The sequence below is a fragment of the Rhinoraja longicauda genome, chromosome 18 (assembly GCF_053455715.1).
Source record: "Rhinoraja longicauda isolate Sanriku21f chromosome 18, sRhiLon1.1, whole genome shotgun sequence".
Classification (NCBI taxonomy): domain Eukaryota; kingdom Metazoa; phylum Chordata; class Chondrichthyes; order Rajiformes; family Arhynchobatidae; genus Rhinoraja; species Rhinoraja longicauda.
In genome coordinates, this window is record NC_135970.1 from 14,361,995 (window position 1) to 14,382,081 (window position 20,087).

The 20,087-nt window shown below is 44.5% G+C and overlaps 1 protein-coding gene across 1 annotated transcript in view; it reads right to left on the reverse strand.

Moving 5' to 3' along the window:
* ighmbp2 (immunoglobulin mu DNA binding protein 2) overlaps positions 1 to 20,087 on the reverse strand; it is a 62,503-nt gene that overhangs the window by 40,482 nt on the left and 1,934 nt on the right. Inside the window, exons 2-6 of the mRNA XM_078415138.1 lie at positions 10,819 to 10,897; positions 7,319 to 7,488; positions 5,601 to 5,796; positions 5,071 to 5,171; positions 2,902 to 3,065 (exon numbers count right to left, since the gene is read on the reverse strand). Coding sequence (XP_078271264.1) covers positions 2,902 to 3,065; positions 5,071 to 5,171; positions 5,601 to 5,796; positions 7,319 to 7,488; positions 10,819 to 10,889 — 702 coding nt within the window. The 5' untranslated portion in view covers positions 10,890 to 10,897. The remainder of the gene's footprint in view (positions 1 to 2,901; positions 3,066 to 5,070; positions 5,172 to 5,600; positions 5,797 to 7,318; positions 7,489 to 10,818; positions 10,898 to 20,087) is intronic.

Consider the following 20,087-nt stretch of genomic DNA (forward strand, 5'->3'; position numbering starts at 1 on the left):
AAGGTGACCAAAAGTGGTCAGAGCACTCCAAATGCTGCACGACAACACCTCGTACAACTGTAAACTAACATCCCAGCTTCAATAGTCTGATGAAGGATCCCGACCTGAAATATTCTCCAGGGATGCTACCTGACCCACTGAGCTATTTCAGCACCTTGTCTTTTTTCTCCACCCTACTGCTCTGTGATACCATATTCTGGATACATACTCCTAAATCCCTCTGAACTACAACTTAGGGTCCTACGCATTCACAGTGAAGTTCCTGACCTGGTTTGACTTCCGAAAATGCAACACATCACACACAACTAAATTAAGAATCAATTGTGATTCCTTGGCCCATTTGCCTAACTGATCAAGATCCTGCTGTCATTCTTAATTACAATTGTCTATGGTACCACATATTTTAATATCATCAGCAAACTTACTCATATTGATGTTTTCACATTCTCAACCAAATTGTTGACATAGATGATAAATGGCAATGGGCCCAACACCAATCCAAGGCACACTGGTAGTCACAGATCTCTAGTCCGAAAAACTACCTTCAACCATCACCTGTTACTTACCATTGAGCCAACACTGCATCCAGTTAGCAAGTTCTCCCTGGATCCAATGCAATCTAATCTTCCAGAGAAGCCTACCATGCGGAACTTTATCAAAGGCCTTGCAGAAGTCCATTTGGTTCACATCTATGGCACTACCATAGATGTGAACCAAATGGGAGGCCATTTAAAACTGAGGTAAGAAGGAACTTTTTCACCCAGAGAGTTGTGAATTTGTGGAATTATCTGCCACAGAGGGCAGTGGAGGCCAAATCACTGGATGAATTTAAGAGAGAGTTGGATAGAGCTCTGGGGGCTAGTGGAATCAAGGGATATGGGGAGAAGTTGGGCACAGGTTACTGATTATGGATGATCAGCCATGATCACAATACAATACAATACAATACAATATATCTTTATTGTCATTGTACAATGAGATTGGGAATGTGACTCCATACGATGCAATAAATTAAATAGCTATCCAACATAAATTTCGACAACCCAGAGAAACAAAATTAGAAACAGTTTTAAAACAGAATAAAGTGCAAATAGGTCTGTGCCGGGTCGCTGTGCGACGTGACCATCCAACTCAGCAGGACTGGTTCAGAGCAGCTATGGCCCTGGGGATGAAGCTGTTCCTGAGTCTGGAGGTGCAGGCGTAGAAGGTCTTGTAGCGTCTGCCAGATGGTAGAAGTTCGAACAGACTATTGCAGGGGTGTGAGGATGGCGGTGCTGGCTCGAAGGGCCGAATGGCCTCCTCCCGCACCTATTTTCTGCGTTTCTGTGTTTACCCTCATCAACCTTCTTGGTTATTTCTTCAGAAAAACATAATCAAATTCGTAAGACATGCTCTTCCATGCCCAGAATTATGCTGAGAATCCCTAATCAACTCTTGTCTTTCCAAATACATGTATAGATTTTCCCTCAGAATCCAATCCAGTAACTTTCCTACCAGAGATATTAGGCTTACAGGTCTATAGTTCACTTCTTGCAGCTTGCAGCCTTTTCTTTGCAGCCTTCTTAAAAATGGGCATTACACCAGCCAACCTCCAGTCTTCCAGCACCTCACCCATGTCTAATGAAGTATCTCAGCCAGAGCTCTTCCAAATTAGTTTTCTAAATCAATATATTACTAAAACTCTCATCCTGTATGTTTGTTTGTTTGTTTGTTTGTTCCCAAAATACAGCCAAAACAGTGCGCGATAGCGCAACAATTTTAGGCCCCCCTTACTCACCATTCGCCTGTGGTTCAAATGGTTGTTATATTTTAAAAGTTATTCACTTTTTAAACTTTAATAAATCGCTCCCACTTGCCATGCCCGTCAGCCGCGCCTGCGCAGTAACACCCTCCGTGTTCGACGTCACAATGGGTACCCAATGCGTTGGTTATCTGCCGGGGCTCCTGCCTGCTCAAAGCAACGGCCATCGCCGTCGAGCTGCCGCTGCAGGAGAGGTTTGGACCCAACGGGTCCATGGATCGCTCTGGCCGCTGCAATGGCCACCTGGGGCCGTGATGAGTGGCTCCCTCTCCCCTTTCCTCTCCCCCCTCGCCCGTCCCCGTCCCCGGGGGAGAATCCCCGGCTGGCAACGGGTCCACGAATCGTCAATTGGGGGGGGGGTTGCAGGAGGGGTTTGGACTCAACGAGAGTTGCTGGGCCCGCAGGAGAGGTTAGGATCCAACGGGTCCACAGTCGTCTAGTATAAATTGAAATTGTAGGATTTTTTTCCTCCTTTGACTTTAAAAAAAAATTTCTCGCTCACGTATTCCCATCATTCTTCTCAATCTTTGCTTTGCTCTCCATGAATGGATTTAAATCTAAGTTAGACTTGGTCATTTATATTTTCCACATTCACTCAATGGTTCAGTGAGAATTTTTTATTCTGATGGGTTGAGAAGTTTTACTAGTGCTTTTCAGTCATGCCTTGCGGAGGATGCCTTGGATCAGATATCTAGTTAGATGTAGCTCTTAGGGCTAAGGGAATCAAGGGATATGGGGAAAAAGCCAGAACGGGATACTGATTTTGGATGATCAGCCATGATCACATTGAATGGCGGTGCTGGCTCAAAGGGCCGAATGGCCTACTCTTGCACCTATTTTCTGTGTTTCTCTGTAACTATGGTGAATTGCTGTTCAGATGCCTACAAAGCCCATTCTGGGCAGGGTAGAAGACTCCCTCTGTTTACCTATGACCACAGTAGTGGCACCATTGTCTTGCATGTTGGAACCATGCCCTTTCATCATCTTCTGATCACACTTTCTAAAACCACTCCTGTGATGAATGAAGCACAGATGCACACCTCGCTCGTGAATTATTCAAGTCAAATATTCCAAATACATTTCATGTAAAATATTATCACCTTCAAGCCTTGTTTCACAGCTTGCAGAATTATTTCTACAACTGTGGTTGTCTTCCCAGTGCCAGGAGGACCATGGATAATTGCCACTTCCTTCTGCAACAGTGCAAAATTTACAGCTTCTCTTTGAGAGTCATCCAGTCGAGGATTGTACAGCTCCTGGCTGTCTAAAGAAAAACAGCAAAGAAGACTTCTTATCAAAAGAGATTAATTCACGCACATACGGCAGTTTATCAACATGTTAATTGTGACTAAAATAGGTGCATTGTTCTGAAGGTTTTTCACTTATATTTTATCTGCAAGTAATATAAAATTCAACGATAAAGTGAATTCCTAATTTTAATTTACCTAGCCACCTTTCTGAGTTCAATGCTGAACAGAAGTGGAATATATATATTTTCTTCCAGCATTAAATATTATGTCTACTTTTGTTTTAAGTGTGTGGAATCAAAGTGAACATTCGCTTTATAGGAAAGGACATTGAAAATCAAAAGATTTGCCGATGCTCAACTATGAAGTAAAAACAGGAAATGTTGGAAATGCTTAGCAAATCAGGTAGCATCTGCGCAGGTCTGACAGGTCTGGCTATGGCCTCCTGCATTTAGGATTAAGCACAAACGAACACCACATCTTCCATTTGGGCATGTTGAAACATTTGGTCTCCATTATGAATTCCCCAACTTAAGGCAACAAGTTCTTCCTTTCAGGCTATATCAGAACTGGGCATTTCCATCAAGTAATCCATAATGTGATTTTGGCTCAGTTTTTCACTCTCTATCAATATAGACTGCTGGGAATGTCCCATGGCCATACCATTGGCAAAACATATCACAAAGAAGCATTGGCTCCCTGTGAGATAAAGGATCGACTACAAAGTCCTCCTTCTTGTCTGCAAATCCATAAATGGCTTAGGAGCACCATACCTTACAGAGTCCCTCCTTCCGTATGCCCCTACATGAGCGCTCAGGTCTGCTGATGCTGGCCTGTTAGCCACTCCACGCTGCAGCAATTTAAAAATTGGTAGAGCAACCTTTTTCAACTACGCCCCCAAGCTGTGGAATACCCTGCCCAGGGCTATGAGAGACGCCCACTCAGTTGATATTTTTAAACGGCAGTCAAAAACATATCTTTTTGATCAAGGTTTTAACTGATTTTACTTTGTTTGTCTTTTTACACTCTCAATTTTACATTTTACATCTTCATTTTATATTTTTATATAAATCTAATGTACTTTGTATGCTATTAACAGCCTATGTCTTTACTGTTTTAATTGTATTTTTGTTTAGACATGTGTTTGTTTTTGTGGAAAGTCTTTGGGCTGCATTCAATTGCATGAAAAGTGCTATATAAATAAAGTTATTATTATTATTATTATTATTAGTAGTATGTTTCTAATTGCTGAATTAATCATTTGGACCCACCCGATCAGAGACATTTGTTTTGTTCTCATGCCCGAACCTTCTCCGCTACTGAAAACTAATACCTTTGCTCCTTTCCGGTTCACTCTGTATCTTCCCCCTTTCTCCCCCTAGGGCCACACAGTGACGCAGAGGTAGAGTTGCTGCCTTACAATGGCAGAGACCCGGGTTCAATCCTGACTGTGGGCGCTGTCTGTACGGAGTCTGTACTTCCTCCCTGTGACCATGTGGGTTTTCTTAGGGTGCTCCAGTTTCCTCCCACAACCCAAAGACATACAGGTTTATACGTAAATTGGCTTCGGGAAAATTGTCCCTGGTGTGGAACATAGTGTTAGTGTACGGGGTGATCGCTGGTCGGTACAGTCTCAGTGGGCTGAAGGGCCTGTTTCTGCACTATATCTCCAAAGTCTAAAGTCTTTGCTCTACCTATTTTACTTGAGTTTGACTTGATTGTATTTATGTATAGTGTTATCTGATCTGATTGGATAGCCTGCAAAACAAAGCTTTTCACTGAAACTTGGTACACGTTACAATAATATACCTAAACCCATGAAGGGTCTTGGACCTGAAATGTTAACCCTGTTTCTTTTTCTACAGATGCTGCCGGACCTGCTGAGTGTTTCCAATACTTTCTGTTTTTCTATCTTTGTCGAGTTTTTAATGTACCTGCATTGTAAAGGTCGAATTAAACAATTGTTCCATTGTCAATATTATCAAGACGATGAAGATAACATATTTAAGAAATTGATCTTACTTTGACTTTCTGATGGAGAACTTGGCTCAGAAGCACCAAACAAGACATCTATGAGATTAGAGACTGGTCCAGCATGATATTGGTTTAAGGCTTTTAAAGCACTAGAAAGAAAATATATTTTTTAATGCAGTGAAACTTCAATGAAATAGAATTTTCTAAACATGAGTCTAAGCCTCAAAAAATTAATTAAAATCAGTTGCCAAAACGTTATAGGGTTCTGTGAAAAATATGTTATATTTCAAGAGATAGAAAGCACAAACATGAAGGTACTTTTGGACCTCGTTCCCAGAAACAGAGTAGAGATCTGAATGATCAAGTGATGGATGAGTATAATAATGCAGTGATATTGTGCTATCCACAACTTTTAAATGTAGTATGACAGAAGTAAGAAGCAGTTCAAATGTAGCAATATCTGGCTGATATATGCTACTGTTGCATCTAACAAGAAACGACATTCACTTCTTAAAAGTACCAAACATGCACCAGTTAAAGCTTAACACAGTTTAAGGTAAAAAATATATAATGCTTACTTTTTCATTCTCTTATAGGTGACGTCATTACACAATTTCAAAAGTTTATAGGAAGAATCACCGTCAAAGTTTAGCTGATCACTGGATTCATCAAAGGCTACGGTAATTGATTTTTGTGTGATGCGTGTGACAACACCGGACGCAAGTTGGTCCAATGGAGTGGAGCCTTGGTTGTCATATAGACCCACAATGTCCCCTGACGAAGGAAAGATAAAATTCAATGCAAATGCCCACTCACAAAACATTCCAGCTTCAGCCAAATTAAGCTTTGTACCACCAGGCACAGTATTGTATTCCCCACTACAATTAGAAAAAACACTGCTGCAAAAACAGAAAACAGGATCGTTTCAATTTATGATTGTTTCTTGATTAGTAAGGGTGTCAGGGGTTATGTGGAAAAGGCAGGTGAATGTGGTTGAGAGGGAAAGATAGATCAGCCATGATTGAATGGCGGAGTGGACTTGATGGCCTGAATGACCTAATTCTGCTCCTAGAACTTATGAACGTACATTTGTTCCATGTTCAACAAATGCCTGCTCCAGAAAGAATGCAGATCTTCGAAATCACACCTCAATGCACTTTCTAAGCCTTTATTCTGGAGGCTGATCTTAAGGGAAGAAAGATAAATTTATATTTCACTGAACATCTTATCTCTGTCTGACAGGTAGCTGAATAGAAACCAGACATCTGTCATTGGGAAATGGAAGGACAAAACAAAATCTGTGGGAACTGTATGCATCCCCTGTGAATTCTACAGTTTACTCAATCAAAACAAAGAAAGTTGTCTTACAAAGATTGAAAATTAATATAGTTGGGAATAGAAACCAACAACCGTGCAACACCAAACTACTTAATCAGTCAGAGAAAGCATCTGGAAAGTTTATATCCATCATAAAGTCATTGCAGGCCCATGATTAGTTTTGTACCACAGGGAGTCGTGCTGCAATCCTTACTGCTTGTTATGTATATTAACGATTTGGATATGAATGTAGAAAGTATAATGGTAAGTTTCAAGAAGATATGAAAGTTGGTGGTATCGTTGGTAGTGAAGAGGATTGCTATGGGCTGCGTTGATATTGAACAGTTGGTAAAATGGGCAGTACAATGAGAGATGAAAGGCATGTATACGGTGAGGCACTTTAGGAGGCCTAATAAAGGAACGTCATACGAATGAATGATAAGGTCATCGGAAGTACAGAGAAACAAAGGGACCTCGCTGTACATCTTCAAGGATCCTGAAGATGACAGCATAGTTGGATAAGGTAGCGAAGAAGGCATATGGGATACCGGGGCATACAATATTAGTGAAGGGCGACTGTGACATAACATTACAATTCATTGAGGGACAAGGAACCACAGATGATGGTTTACATAAAAAGACAAAGACCTGGAGTAACTTAGGCAGATCAGGCAGCATTCTGAGCATTTCGGTCCGAAACAGCCCCGATCCATGTTCTCCAGACATGCTGTCTGACCCACTGAGTTAATCCAGTACTTTGTTTCTTTTATTACAAATCATTGGTTAGCCCATATCTGGAGTACTTGAAGATCTGATTGGATATGGTGGATTAAAGAGCCTGTTTCTGTGCCTTACAATTATTATTTCACATATGAGGCTTTTTGTGAGAAGAGTTGATTGCGACAGCAATCAGACGCCGCATGCAATTTTTGATGCAATTTACGTGACAGCATTCAGGAAGAACTCAACATGAACACACCAGGACCAAAGTTATTGCTGGGCAATGTTGCGCTGGCTTCATACTTTCTCGGTTCCAGGCTGACAAGTAAGCGTCCATACAGTCCGGTTCTCTGGCTTGCCACCTGAAGCTTCACCAGACATACTCCCCTTTGCTGGAGTTTTTTCACAGAGACATTTTCCTGCCATTCCCTGAAATAACCAAACAAAAATAACAGCATAAAATAGTCAAAAAGAACGTGCATTTATAAAGCACTCCTGACTTAGAAAAAAAATCTCAAAATGCTTCACATCAGAATTCGGATAAATCTTGACAACAAAACATGCAATTAAAATGGACAGGTTTGGTGGAGGTGAGACAGACAGTGGAGAGAAATGGGGAAGAAATTCCAAAGCTATGATCCTCGTCTGCTGAAGATACAGCCACTAATGGTGGGGTGACTCAAAGAATCAGGGATACACAAGAGGGCAGAATTGTAGGAAAATAAATTTCAAGAAATTGCACAGCTAAAAAAGGTTACAGAGATAGGATAAAGTGAAGAAGCAACAGAAGTATTTGAAAACAATCAATGACAATCACAATCACAATAAAACATTATTAGCCAAGTATGTTTTGCAACACACGAGGAACATACTGTCATAACAATAAAAAGTAACAGGACACACAAAATACATTTTAACATGAACATCCACCACAGTGACTCCTCCACACTCCTCACTGTGATAGAAGGTGAAAAAAAAGTTCAATCTCTCCCTTCTTTGTCCTCCAGCAGTCAGGGGCTCTAACCTTCCGTTGACAGGATGATTTTGACTCCCGTAGCTGGCGGCGAGCCTTCCTCGTTGGGGCGATCAAGCTCCTGCATCGGGGGGGGGGAATCTCAGCTCCCCTGCACCGGCGATCTACCCCGGGTCGGGGTCGTGCAGCTTTTGGAGCTCCCGACCGGTCTCAACCCGAGACTGCGAGCTCCTGATGTTAAAGTCCGCAGGCTGCATCGGAGTGTTGATCCCAGGCAAGGGATCGCAGGCTCAGATGATAAGTCCACGCCCCCGCGGGGACTCAAGGTCAGTCCCAGGCAAGACCTCCAGCTCCGTTATGTTAGGCCGCAGAGCGTCCAGAGATACGATCCGGAAAACAATCGCATCTCCGGCAAGGTAAGAGATTGATAAAAAGTTTCCCCCGATCTCCTCTCCCACCCCCCCACATAAAACAAACCAGAGAACATTTACACAAACTTTTAAAACGTACCAAAAATAACAAAAAGAGTTTGAAAAGGACAGAGTGTAGGCGAGGCAGCCATCGTTCGGCGCCCCCTGGTGGAGGTTTCAACAAGATTATTAATTTAATATGTGAGGCACTGCTACACCTGGCACCAGTTTAGATCAGCAAATCAAGTATGATGAGTAATGGGATTGACCCAAAGAGCTGGAGTAACTCTGCAGGTCAAGCAGCATCTCTGGAAGACATGGATAAGCGATGTTTCAGGTCAAGACCCTCTTCAGACTGATTATAGTAAAGGGGAGAAAACTGCAAGAGAGGTGGGGGCAGGACAAGTGGATACTGGTGAGGGAGGGGAAGATTGATTGGTAGAGGGTGATCAAAGGCGAGAGAGGAAAAGAAGGCAAAAGGCTGTGAGATAAGGAGAGAAGAGGAAAGAAATGTGAAGCCACGGAAGGAACTTAAGTGGAAGGGACAGAGAAGGCCAAAGGGGAGGGCAGGATAGTTGGAGAAATGGATGTGCATGAAGGTGGGGCACGGGGAAGAGAGGGGAGGAAAGGGGGGAGTTGTTGGTTAATTAATTAAAATTGGAGAATTCAATGTTCATACTGTTGGCCATGTAAGCTATCTAAGTGGAATATGAGGTGCTGTTCCTGCAGTTTGTGTGTGGCCTCACATTGGCAGTGGAGGAGGTCCCCAGGCAGAAAGGTCGGTATGGGAATGGGAAGAAGAGTTAAAGTGGTTTGCAACCGGGATATCCAGCAGTCCTTGATGACCCAAATACAAGTATTTGGCAAAATGGTCACCTAGTCTACACTTAATTTCACCTACGTAAAGGAGGCCATATTGGGAGTACCCAATGCAGTAGATCAAGTTAGAGATGGTGCATATGAATCTGTCTCACCTGGAAGGGCTGTTGGGGTCCCTGAATGAATGTGAGAGGAAGTGCAGAAACTGGCGTTACATCTCTTGCAGTTGCAAGGGGACGTACCTGAAGTCTGGTCTGCCCCAACAGCTGCTGACGACCTTCTACCGCTGCACCATAGAGAGCATCCTAACACATGGCATCCCTGTGTGGTACCTCAGCTGCACGGAGGCAGAGAGGAGAGCTCTTCAGAGGGTAGTCCATAGAGCTCAGAAGACTATCGGAACACAGCTACCAGCCTTGGAGGACATCTACAACACACGATGCCTCAGAAAAGCCACCAGCATTCACAAAGACTCCTCACACCCCTGCAATAGTCTGTTCGAAATTCTACCATCGGGCAGACACTACAAGGCCTTCTACGCCCACACCTCCAGACTCAGGAACAGCTTCATCCCCAGGGCCATAGCTGCAATGAACCGGTCCCGCTGTGCCAAATGGTCACATCGCACAGTGAACCGGCACAGACCTACTTGCACTTTATACTGTTTTAAAACTGTTTCTAATTTTGTTTCACTGGGTTGTACAAATTTATGCTGACTAGCTAATTAATTTATTGCATCGTATGGAAGGCGCATCCCCAATCTCGTTGTACCCCTGTACAATGACAATAAAGATATATTATATTGTATTGTATTGTATAAGGGCATAAGGGATGTGTGGATAAACTTCAGTCTGAAGAAGGGTCCTAACCCGAAACGTCACCTATCCATTTGTTATGAGTTTCAACACAGATCACGTAACATTGTGCAAAGAATGAGCTCAATTCTAAATCGGCTCTCAACCTTTAAAGTTGGAATCATTTTCCCAATCAGCAAGGACCAAGTTCCGCGTGTATATGCATAGCCTTTTGTTAGCGCACACCTTTAATATGTTGTATACTTTCTTCATTTAAGACTGCTAGAAGTTGTTGGATCTGTTCCTTGGTGGCATTCCACCCAAATGGTAGAACTAAAAAAGACCACAGCAATCTAATCAGCTTTGTTCAACATACATTTACTGGCTGAAATCTCCTGGTAGACTGCTTAAAAGCATGCGCTTTCCAAGAGACAGATCATCAATATTTATTATATCCATCAAGCTGTGTATCAGTACAGCTGGCATTTAAAAATCTTCTACAAATTACAGATGTCAGGGCCAGAATCAATATCTGGTCTTCTATCAATAAGCTCATAAATATTCAACATTGCAAGTTGATTTGGATCAGAAATCTTTAATTTGGAGTCTAGTTTTCATTCCTGTAGCAATCATGTGAAAGGTATCAGAACACTAAACTGTTGGTCATAAATTATTAATTTATTGAGGAAAAAAATGAATGGAGGAGCCGAATACCACAAGCTCGCAAAACGTAAAGATAAAAGGGAGTTTTGAGAAAGTATACCTGGTTTCTTCAATTTCAGCTGTCCTTTCTTCTTGGAGTAACTCTAAGTTTTGAGACACAAAGATCTCCATTGTTGTATCTATAAAAGAAGCAAAGAAAAAATAATAAAAACAAATATATACATTACCTTTAAGGCTTCAGCACCCTTCTGTGCAGGAAAGCAAGGAGCCATAATTGCAGGGGATTGCATTTATAGAGCATCCTTAATGCAAAAGTACAATTTCTTAAAGCACTTTATAAATGGTAACAAAATAGGGATTGCACATGCAAGAGATGACGAGATCAGAACACAATTGAGGAAGGGATGCACAAAAAGTCAATGAGTACCAATTAAAGGTGTGGGTGTACAAAAACTAAGGAGGTGCCAGAGTTGTTGCTAGTATATCCAAAAGTGCAGATCATTGTGAGTGAGTAAGACTCCCCTGGTAATTGTGAATAAAAAATGTTCTGCACACTGACCCCATTATGTATTGTGCAGGTAGCAGGTGGAGAAAACCAAATGTGCACAGCAACCCGACCCTACAGGTTTACCCTGTCCCAGGGAGATAAATTGGTTTATGAGGGATCCTTGACACCAAAGGGTTAGATGATAGAAGTCTACATTAGTGAGGGGCTTTTCTTCCGGTGCATATTCCTTCCACAATTCCCAGAGAAACAGCAAGCTACAGTCACTGCAAGTCTATAAGCCTAAGACTGTAAGTTGTGACTTTACAAACATTTAGAAGGGTACATGGATAGGATTGACACAAAAAAGCTGGAGTAACTCAGCGGGTCAGACAGCATCTCTGGAGAAAGGAATAGGTGACGTTTTGGATCGAGACCCTTCTTCAGACAGTCTGATGAAGTGTCTTGACCCAAAATGTCACCTATTCCTTTTCTCCAGAGATGCTGTCTGACCCGCTGTGTTACTCCAGCTTTTTATGCCTACCTTCGATTTAAACCAGCATCTGCAGTTCCTTCCTACACATGGATAGCATAGGTTTAGAAGGATATGGGTCAAATGAAGGCAGATGGGACTAGTGTAGATTGGATATGTTGGTTGGTGTGGGCAGGTTGGGCCGATGGGCCTGTTTCCAAGCTGTGTGCCTCGTATTTCCATTCCCTATATGCAGATCCAAGTGCCAATCTAAAAGCCTCTTAAATCCCACTATTGTATCTGCCTCCTCCACCATCACATCTAGCAGTTTGTTCCAGGCACCCAGCACTCTCTGTATTAAAAATCGGCATCACACATCTCCTTTAAACTTTGAGCCTCTCATCTTAAAAATATGCCCTGTTATTAACAAAATCTTTAAAAAAGATAATGTGTGTCAGAAACGTATGGGCAATGTGGCAACACCCTTGCAATACTCGTATCTCCTGAGTTTAACTGCTGGGTGCACATTTCTTCACTGAAAATACAGGCAGCTGGCATTTAAGAATAGATTGATGAATTTCCCTTCTGGCCCTTTCAGTAAATCGACTCTTCCACCAGTTTTTGTTGAGTGTTAACTTTGATATACACATGCTGATTTCAGGTGTTCCCAGCATGTTCCTTTTGTACCAGCTGTTCAGTGGCTTAACCTCCAGTACTTAAAGGATACTGACTCACTCAAAAGTCCTTCCAAGGAAGCAACCAGTTTTCCCACCCTCCCGTAGGTGGTGTGTTACAGTCGGGTATCAGCTGGCAGAGGCAGTATAATGACAGCATATAAATGAGGCTTAAAGTAGAACTTAGTGCAGATATACCAAAGCTGCTTTGAGGTATGGTTGTTTGGGCAATATTTCTAGCATTCTAGAAATGCGCCCCCATCTTCTCCCGTCTCCTTAACACCAGGGTACTCATTTACCACCACCAACATCCAATCATTATATTACCATGCTTTCTGTCAATCAGGAACAGCAAGTATCTAGGTGTCCATATTTGCCAATATGGCTCACTGTAGCAAAATAGCAACTTCCATATTGGACAAAGGGCACGGTTAAAAATACAGTTAATGGATGAATTTGAGGGCCCGTTTATGAACATAAACAGAATCAGGAGCAGGTCAATGAGCCCCACCAGCCTGCCCTGTCCTTCAGTAAGATCTCACCTGACCTAATTTTGGTCATAGAACCAGTTTCCTGCTCTCTCTGTATTACCCTTTACTTCCTGCGTTTTAAATATTTGTCAATGACAGTGACTCCACCTTTAGAGTTCTAAGAGGTAGAAATCTCCAGAGTTATAATCCTGAGAAAAAAAACTTCCATCTCCATCCTAAACAGGCAACTCTTTGTGTTGTGTTCTTTAAAAAGATACAGTGAGTCCGACTGTGTTTTTACGCAAGTGTTTATTCAACCGCACATCTGCTCCGCCGGGCTCCTCCCTGTCGCCCTCTGATGACCCCCTACCAATAGACCTGTGTAGTCTTAAAGGCACATTGCAATAACACCACATCTCCCCTTTCTAGAATCAATCGGTAGACTGTGGTTGATTCACCAGACCTTAGAGGATTATTCTGCCTCTTTAGCTGGAAGGTCTGTTCCTATCTGAACTAAATTAATTCAACATAAGTACATGTAAACACATTGTCTTAGTGAAAAGGATTTTACCCTTTTCACTAAATTAGAAAAACATTTTTCTTTAGAAACTCTCTTTTTTTTTTCACTTATAGTTCAACCTATCTGGTCTCACCACTCTTCTCCCAAACCTGGTTCTGGGAGTGGATGGCAGTTCTGGAATGTTCTCTTTTGGTGGCTCTGCTGAGCTCTGCTCTGGAATGTTCTCTTTTGGTGGTTCTGCTGAGCTCTGCTCTGGAATGCAACCCGGGAGTTGCTCTTTCATACCACCCCCACTCTGGTCCGGCAAGGGTTTCATGGGAATTAGATGGCGACGGTTTCGCCTGACCGTCCCGTGAGGTCCCTCCACGATGTAAGAGCGGGGGGCGGTGTGGCTGCCGATCACAGCTCCAGCTTCGCCTTGATCCGTGACCCACACTTCTTGTCCGGGAAAGAGCCTGTCGAGACTCCGTGCACGATGCCGCAGGTTGTACCGTTGGGCATCTCTGATTCTCTTCTCCTTTTCCTTCCACGCAACCACTTCATTGTCGGGAAGAGCAGGATTCAGCAGGGCTGGAAGTGTTGGTACCGTAGTGCGAAGCCTTCTCCCCATAAGGAGTTGGGCTGGGCTGTACCCGTTTTGCAGTGGGGTCGCTCTATATGCAAGTAAAGCGAGGTAGGGATCCGCCGCTTTCTTCAGGAGACCCTTCACTGTCTTGACTGCACGTTCGGCCTCCCCGTTACTCTGAGGATATCTCGGGCTGCTTGTGACATGGCGGAAACCATACGACTTTGCAAACGCATTGTCTGTGACCAATGTCTCCGGAATGCCGTGACGTGCAAACATTGATTTGAGGTGGTGGATTACATCTGTCGACTTGGTGGGGCTGAGTGGAGCGATTTCCACGTACCTCGATGCATAATCCACTACCAGCAGGTAGTTCTTGCTTCCCAGCATGAACAAGTCAGCTCCCAGCTTTTGCCACAGTCGGCCTGGGTATTGTGATGGCATCTTCTGTCTCTCTTTGCTGCATGTCCGGCAGTTGAGGACTAATTCGTTCAGCTGCTGACTTAGTCCAGGCCACCACACTGACCGTCGTGCACGCTCTCTACACTCCACCACTCCCTGGTGACCTTCATGTAGTCTGGTCAGCACGTCGTTCCTCATAGTTGAGGGTATGACTAATCTGTCCCCTTTGAGTAACAGACCGTCATTTACCGCGAGCAATGCTTGTTCTGCCCAGTACAGCCTGAGTGCCGGTTCACTGTTGCTATTCGTTGGCCATCCTTCCTGACACAGCTGCATTACGCGTGCGCACACACTGTCCCTTTTTAGCTCCGCTCTCAACTCATCCAGGTAGGCAGTGCTTGCCGGCAGGTTCTCTATTATCATGTCCACATAGATGTTTGTATTCTCAAACAACTCCTTTTCGTCAGGCGTTTCCCCCATTTTCACAGGAGCACGCGACAGCGTATCAGCTGTCCACAGACACTTTCCTGGCACATGAGAAATGGAGTAAGAATAGCGCATGAGGCGCATCCGGAAACGCTGAATCCGTGGAGGGAGAGCATCCAGTGCCTGTGACCCCAGCAGACTCAGGAGAGGCTTATGGTCCGTCTCCATCTGGAAGTGTTTACCGATGAGAAAGTTGCGGAACCTTTCACAAGCCCAGGTCAGGCCCAAGGCCTCTTTTTCCACCTGCGCGTATCTCTGCTCCGTCTGTGTGAGAGATCGCGACACGTATGCTACCGGTCTCCACTCCTCATCCCATTTTTGGAGAAGTACACTTCCCAGTCCGTAAGATGACGCGTCTGCTGAGACTTTGCATTCACGGTTCGTGTCGTACATGGCTAGTACAGGTGGGGATACCCGTGCATTTTTCAAATCTTGAAACGCTCTTGCCTGGTCGACGCCCCACAGCCAGCAGTTCCTCTTTGACAGGAGGTCTCGCAGAGCCTTGTCTCTCTCTGCTAGTTGCGGGATGAACTTCCCCAGCTGGTTAACCATTCCGAGAAAGCTCCTCAGCTCACTCACATTGGTCGGCTCCTCCATCTTCCTTACAGCCTCAGTCTTGCTCGGGTCAGGACTAATGCCACTGGAGGAGAGGACATGACCAAGAAAGGTCACCTCTTCCTTCGGCAGGTCACATTTGTCAATGTTAAGCGTAATGCCCGCCTTTTGGATCCTCGCCAGCACAGTATGCAGACGAGCGTCGTGCTCCTCTCGTGTTTGGCCCCAGACCAGTACATCATCCATGTGGCAGACGATTCCCTCGAGTCCCTCCGTGACCTCTGACACCATCCTATTTTGAAAGTGTTCGGGGGCAGAGGCAATGCCGAAGGGCAGCCGCTTGAAGTAGTAACGACCGAAGGGTGTGATGAATGTTGTGTATTTTGCTGAGTCTTCGGTCAGGGGTATTTGCCAAAACCCCGTGTTGGCATCCAACTTGCTGAATATTCTGGCTCCAGCCAGCATCCCCAGTGTTTCCTCCACCGATGGCAGGATGTACTTTTCTCGACACACCGACTCGTTGAGGTTAGTGAGATCGACGCATATGTGTACGGCTCCTGTCTTTTTCGGCACCACCACCATGCCTGAACACCAGTCAGTAGGCTCTTCAACCCTGGTGATCACCCCCAGGCCTTCCATGCGGGACAGTTCTCGCTCGACTTTACCCATCAGCGGCAACGGAATCCTTCTGGGTGTCTTCAATGAGAACGGTTGGGCCCCTGGTTTCAGCTTGATGGCATACTGCTGTCGTACCTCCCCGAGACCGCTGCATAGCTTCGGGTAGATAGTCTTAAGTGTCTCTATGGTGATGCTGTCTAGCCGAACCACAACCTCCAGCTTGCCGATAGCAGGCCTCCCCAGCAATGCAGTGTGCAGGTGTCGTGTGACGTACACATCTTCCATCACCCTTTTCTCTCCTTTCACCAGGAACAGCCCAGCGACGCCCACAACTTCTAGTGGACTCCTCCCGGGTCCCAGCAGTGCCTTGGTTGCTTTACGGAGGGTAGGTGGATCGCTGTCTCTATAGATCTCTTTAAACACGGTGTGGGGTAGGACTGTAACATCGGCGCCGGTGTCAATTTTGAATGACACGTTTCTATCATTTATGTCGATGTTTACCATCCATGGCTCTCCATCGGCTGTGACGCTGCCTAGGAACATAACATCCTCGTCCTCTTCAACTTCCTACACGGTTTTGGGTGATCTACACACACGCTTGTAGTGTCCCTTTCTCCCACATAAATGGCATTTTGCATCCTTTGCCGGGCAATCCTGCCTTGGATGGGACGGAGAGCTGCCACATTTATGGCACTGTACACTTTTCCCCCTGCTGTGTTGGGCGCTGTGTGTTTTGAGGTGGTGGCCATAAGCCTGGTGAGGTTTGTTTTTGGCACCTTTACTACTGCTCTTATACAGTCTGTCCACAGATTTAGCATCACTTGTCTCTGTCCTGGTGTCACCTCGCAGAGAAGATTGTTGCCGTTTCACCTCCTCACTCTGCCTCGCCATATTGACGGCCTTTTCGAGCGTCAATTCTGCGTCAAGCTGCATACGTTCGGACAGCCGCTTATCCATCAGTCCGACAACAAGCCTGTCGCGTATCAGCTCGTCGTGTAGCACCCCGTAGTTACAGTGCTCTTCCAGCGCATATAACGCAGTGACAAAGGCATCCACTGTTTCATAGATTATATTTTTCTTTACTATGAAAAATCGTTGGAAGCCATCACGCACCCCTATGTACGTTCCGCTTTGTGCTACTGTCAGGTTTAACCCGAGCAGAACATCGTCCGCCTCATCTCCCATGCAATAAATCAGCGTGTTAACTTGATTATCTTCGGAGCTGGCATTCAAGTTACTTGCCAGACGGAACCTTTCGAACCTTAGTATCCATTTGGCCCACTCTTGCGGCTTTGAAAAGTCGAAGGACTCCGGAGGCTGGATGCTAAATGTAGCATTTGGTCCTACCGGGGCTCTCTGTGCGTTGTCGTCTTGCAAGTCGCACTCTTCTTTCTCTTTTGCCGTCAACGAGCTCCAAACGATAGTTGTTCGACTCAAAGTACACTTCACGCACCCTACAGGACTTCTGACACCATGTTGTGTTCTTTAAAAAGATACAGTGAGTCCGACTGTGTTTTTACGCGCGTGTTTATTCAACCGCACATCTGCTCCGCCGGGCTCCTCCCTGTCGCCCTCTGATGACCCCCTACCAATAGACCTGTGTAGTCTTAAAGGCACATTGCAATAACACCACACTTTGTTCAAAGGTAGACCTACAAAATGCTGGAGTAACTCAGCGGGACAAGCAGCATCTCTGGAGAGAATAGGTGACGTTACAGGCCGAGACCCTTCTTCAGACCCGAAACATCTCGACCCAAAACATCACCCATTCCTTCTCTCCAGAGATGCTGCTTGTCCCGCTGAGTTACTCCAGCATTTTGTGTCTATCTTCGATTTAAACCAGCATCTGCAGTTCTTTCCTACACAATATAACTCTTTCTTCTAAATCCAAGAATCCTACCTCAAGATGCTCTCACTAACCCAAACATCCTCTGTGAGCCCACTCTGTCAATCTGAAAGAATTGTTCAAATGCAAACACTCTTGCCCTATCCCACCAGACAGACCAACATGTACACACACAATCGATGCAAACATCCGCAAAAACTTCAGGTTGTTACCATTTCATGAGTTGCTTCTTATCATGCACCTTGTAAAAATCTAATCTTTAAACATGTCGATTTTACATACATGAAAGAGCAACCACTTACTCATGGTTCATTCATGGTCTCATTCGTTCATTCATTGCAGAGCTAAGAAGTTCTCATTCCACACAAATTTGTAAGAAATTGCTTAACAAAACTGAAGGATCTTTTGCCTTTCTCAGTATTTTTTAAACAAACCTACCAGCATAAATATGTACAGTCTAGTTTCATTTAGTTTAGAGATACCGTGCAGAAACAGGCCCTTCAGCCCACCGAGTCCATGACGACCAGTGATACACTAGCACTATCCTACACATGAGGGACAATTTACAATTTACCAAAGCCAATTAACCGACAAACCTGTACGTCCTTGGGGTGTGGGAGGAAACCGGAGCACCCAGAGAAAACCCATGTTGGTTTTCTACAAATGCTGTTTGTCTTACTCATTTTTTAAAGGTTTTTTTTTCCCCAGAGGACATAAAAATATACAAACATGCACAGGAAATGTACTAATATCTATAGCATAGAACTGTGTAGGAAAGAACAGCAGATGCTGGTTTAAATCGAAGATAGACCCAAAATGCTGGAGTAACTCAGCGGAACAGGCAGCATCTCTGGAGAGAAGGAATGGGTGACGTTTTGGTCGAGACCCTTCTCCAGACTATAACATAGACTGTTTGGTGTTTGATATGCTTGTCTTTATCATTCAGGGTATTGAATACAGGAAATGGCACATACATGATGTTGGCAAGGCTACTTTTGGAATATGATACGAAAGAACTTTATTTATCCCAGGAGGGAAATTGATCTGCCAACAGTCATAAAACACAAAATACATGAAAGTAAAGTGATGAGTGGAAAGGTTTGGGGATGTGCAAAGGTTGGGGAGGGGAGTCAGTCTACCCCACGACAGAAGGGGAAGGAGTTGTACAGTTTGATAGCCACAGGGAAGAAGGATCTCCTGTGGCGTTCTGTCCTGCATCTTGGTGGAACCAGTCCGTTGCTGAAGGTACTCCTCAGGTTGACCAGTGTATCATGGAGGGGGTGAGCTGTATTGTCCAAGATGTTCTGCAGTTTGAGGAGCATCCTCCCCTCCAAGACCACCTCCCATGAATCCAACTCAGCCCCCAGGACAGAGCCAGCCTTCTTGATGAGTTTGTTAATCCTATTGGCATTCGTGGCTTTCACCCTGCTGCCCCAGAACACAACAGAAAAGAAGATGGCACTGGCTACCACTGAGTGATAGAACATCTGCTGCATCTTACTGCAGACGTTGAAGGAGCAGAGCCTTCTCAAAAAGTACAGCCGGCTCTGGGTACGCTCCAAGGTATTTGTACTCCCTGGTACTGTATACAGTTCTGGTCACCCTGCTATAGAAAGGATCTGAAAGGTCTGAAGAATCCTTACTCCCCCCCCCAACATAAGGGAGTCAAAAAATAGAAAGTGTAGATTTCAGCTGAGAGAGGGAAAGATTTTAATCAGACATAAGGAGTAACTTTTTACACAAAGAGGGTGGTGTACATATGGAACAAGCAGCCAAAGGAAGTGACAGAGGCAGGTATAATCAGAACATTTAATGGACATTGAACAGGTACACGGATAGGAAAGGTTTGGGAGGGGGGGGGGGGTAAGCGGCAGACGCAGGCAAGTGGGACTCACAAATTGGTCAGCATGGACAAGTTGGGCAGAAGGGCTTGTGCAGCTCAACGTGCTGTACAGCTCTACGGTTCTAAAACTGACTCACAGGTAGTTGCTCAGCACCTTTCACAACTGAAAGTACTTTCCAGCCAATGGAGTGGGTATTTTTCAAAATGAATTCACTGCTGTTGTTAAAGAATGCAACCGTTAATTTCTTCTTCCCTGATGAAGGTTCAGCAATAAAGTGGGGAAACACCACTGCTCTCAGAATAGTTCCTGGGTGTCTTTAACATCCACCTGGCAGAAGATAGACAATAAACAATAGGTGCAGGAGTAGGCCATTCGGCCCCTCGAGCCAGCACCACCATTCAATGTGATCATGGCTGATCATTCTCAATCAGTA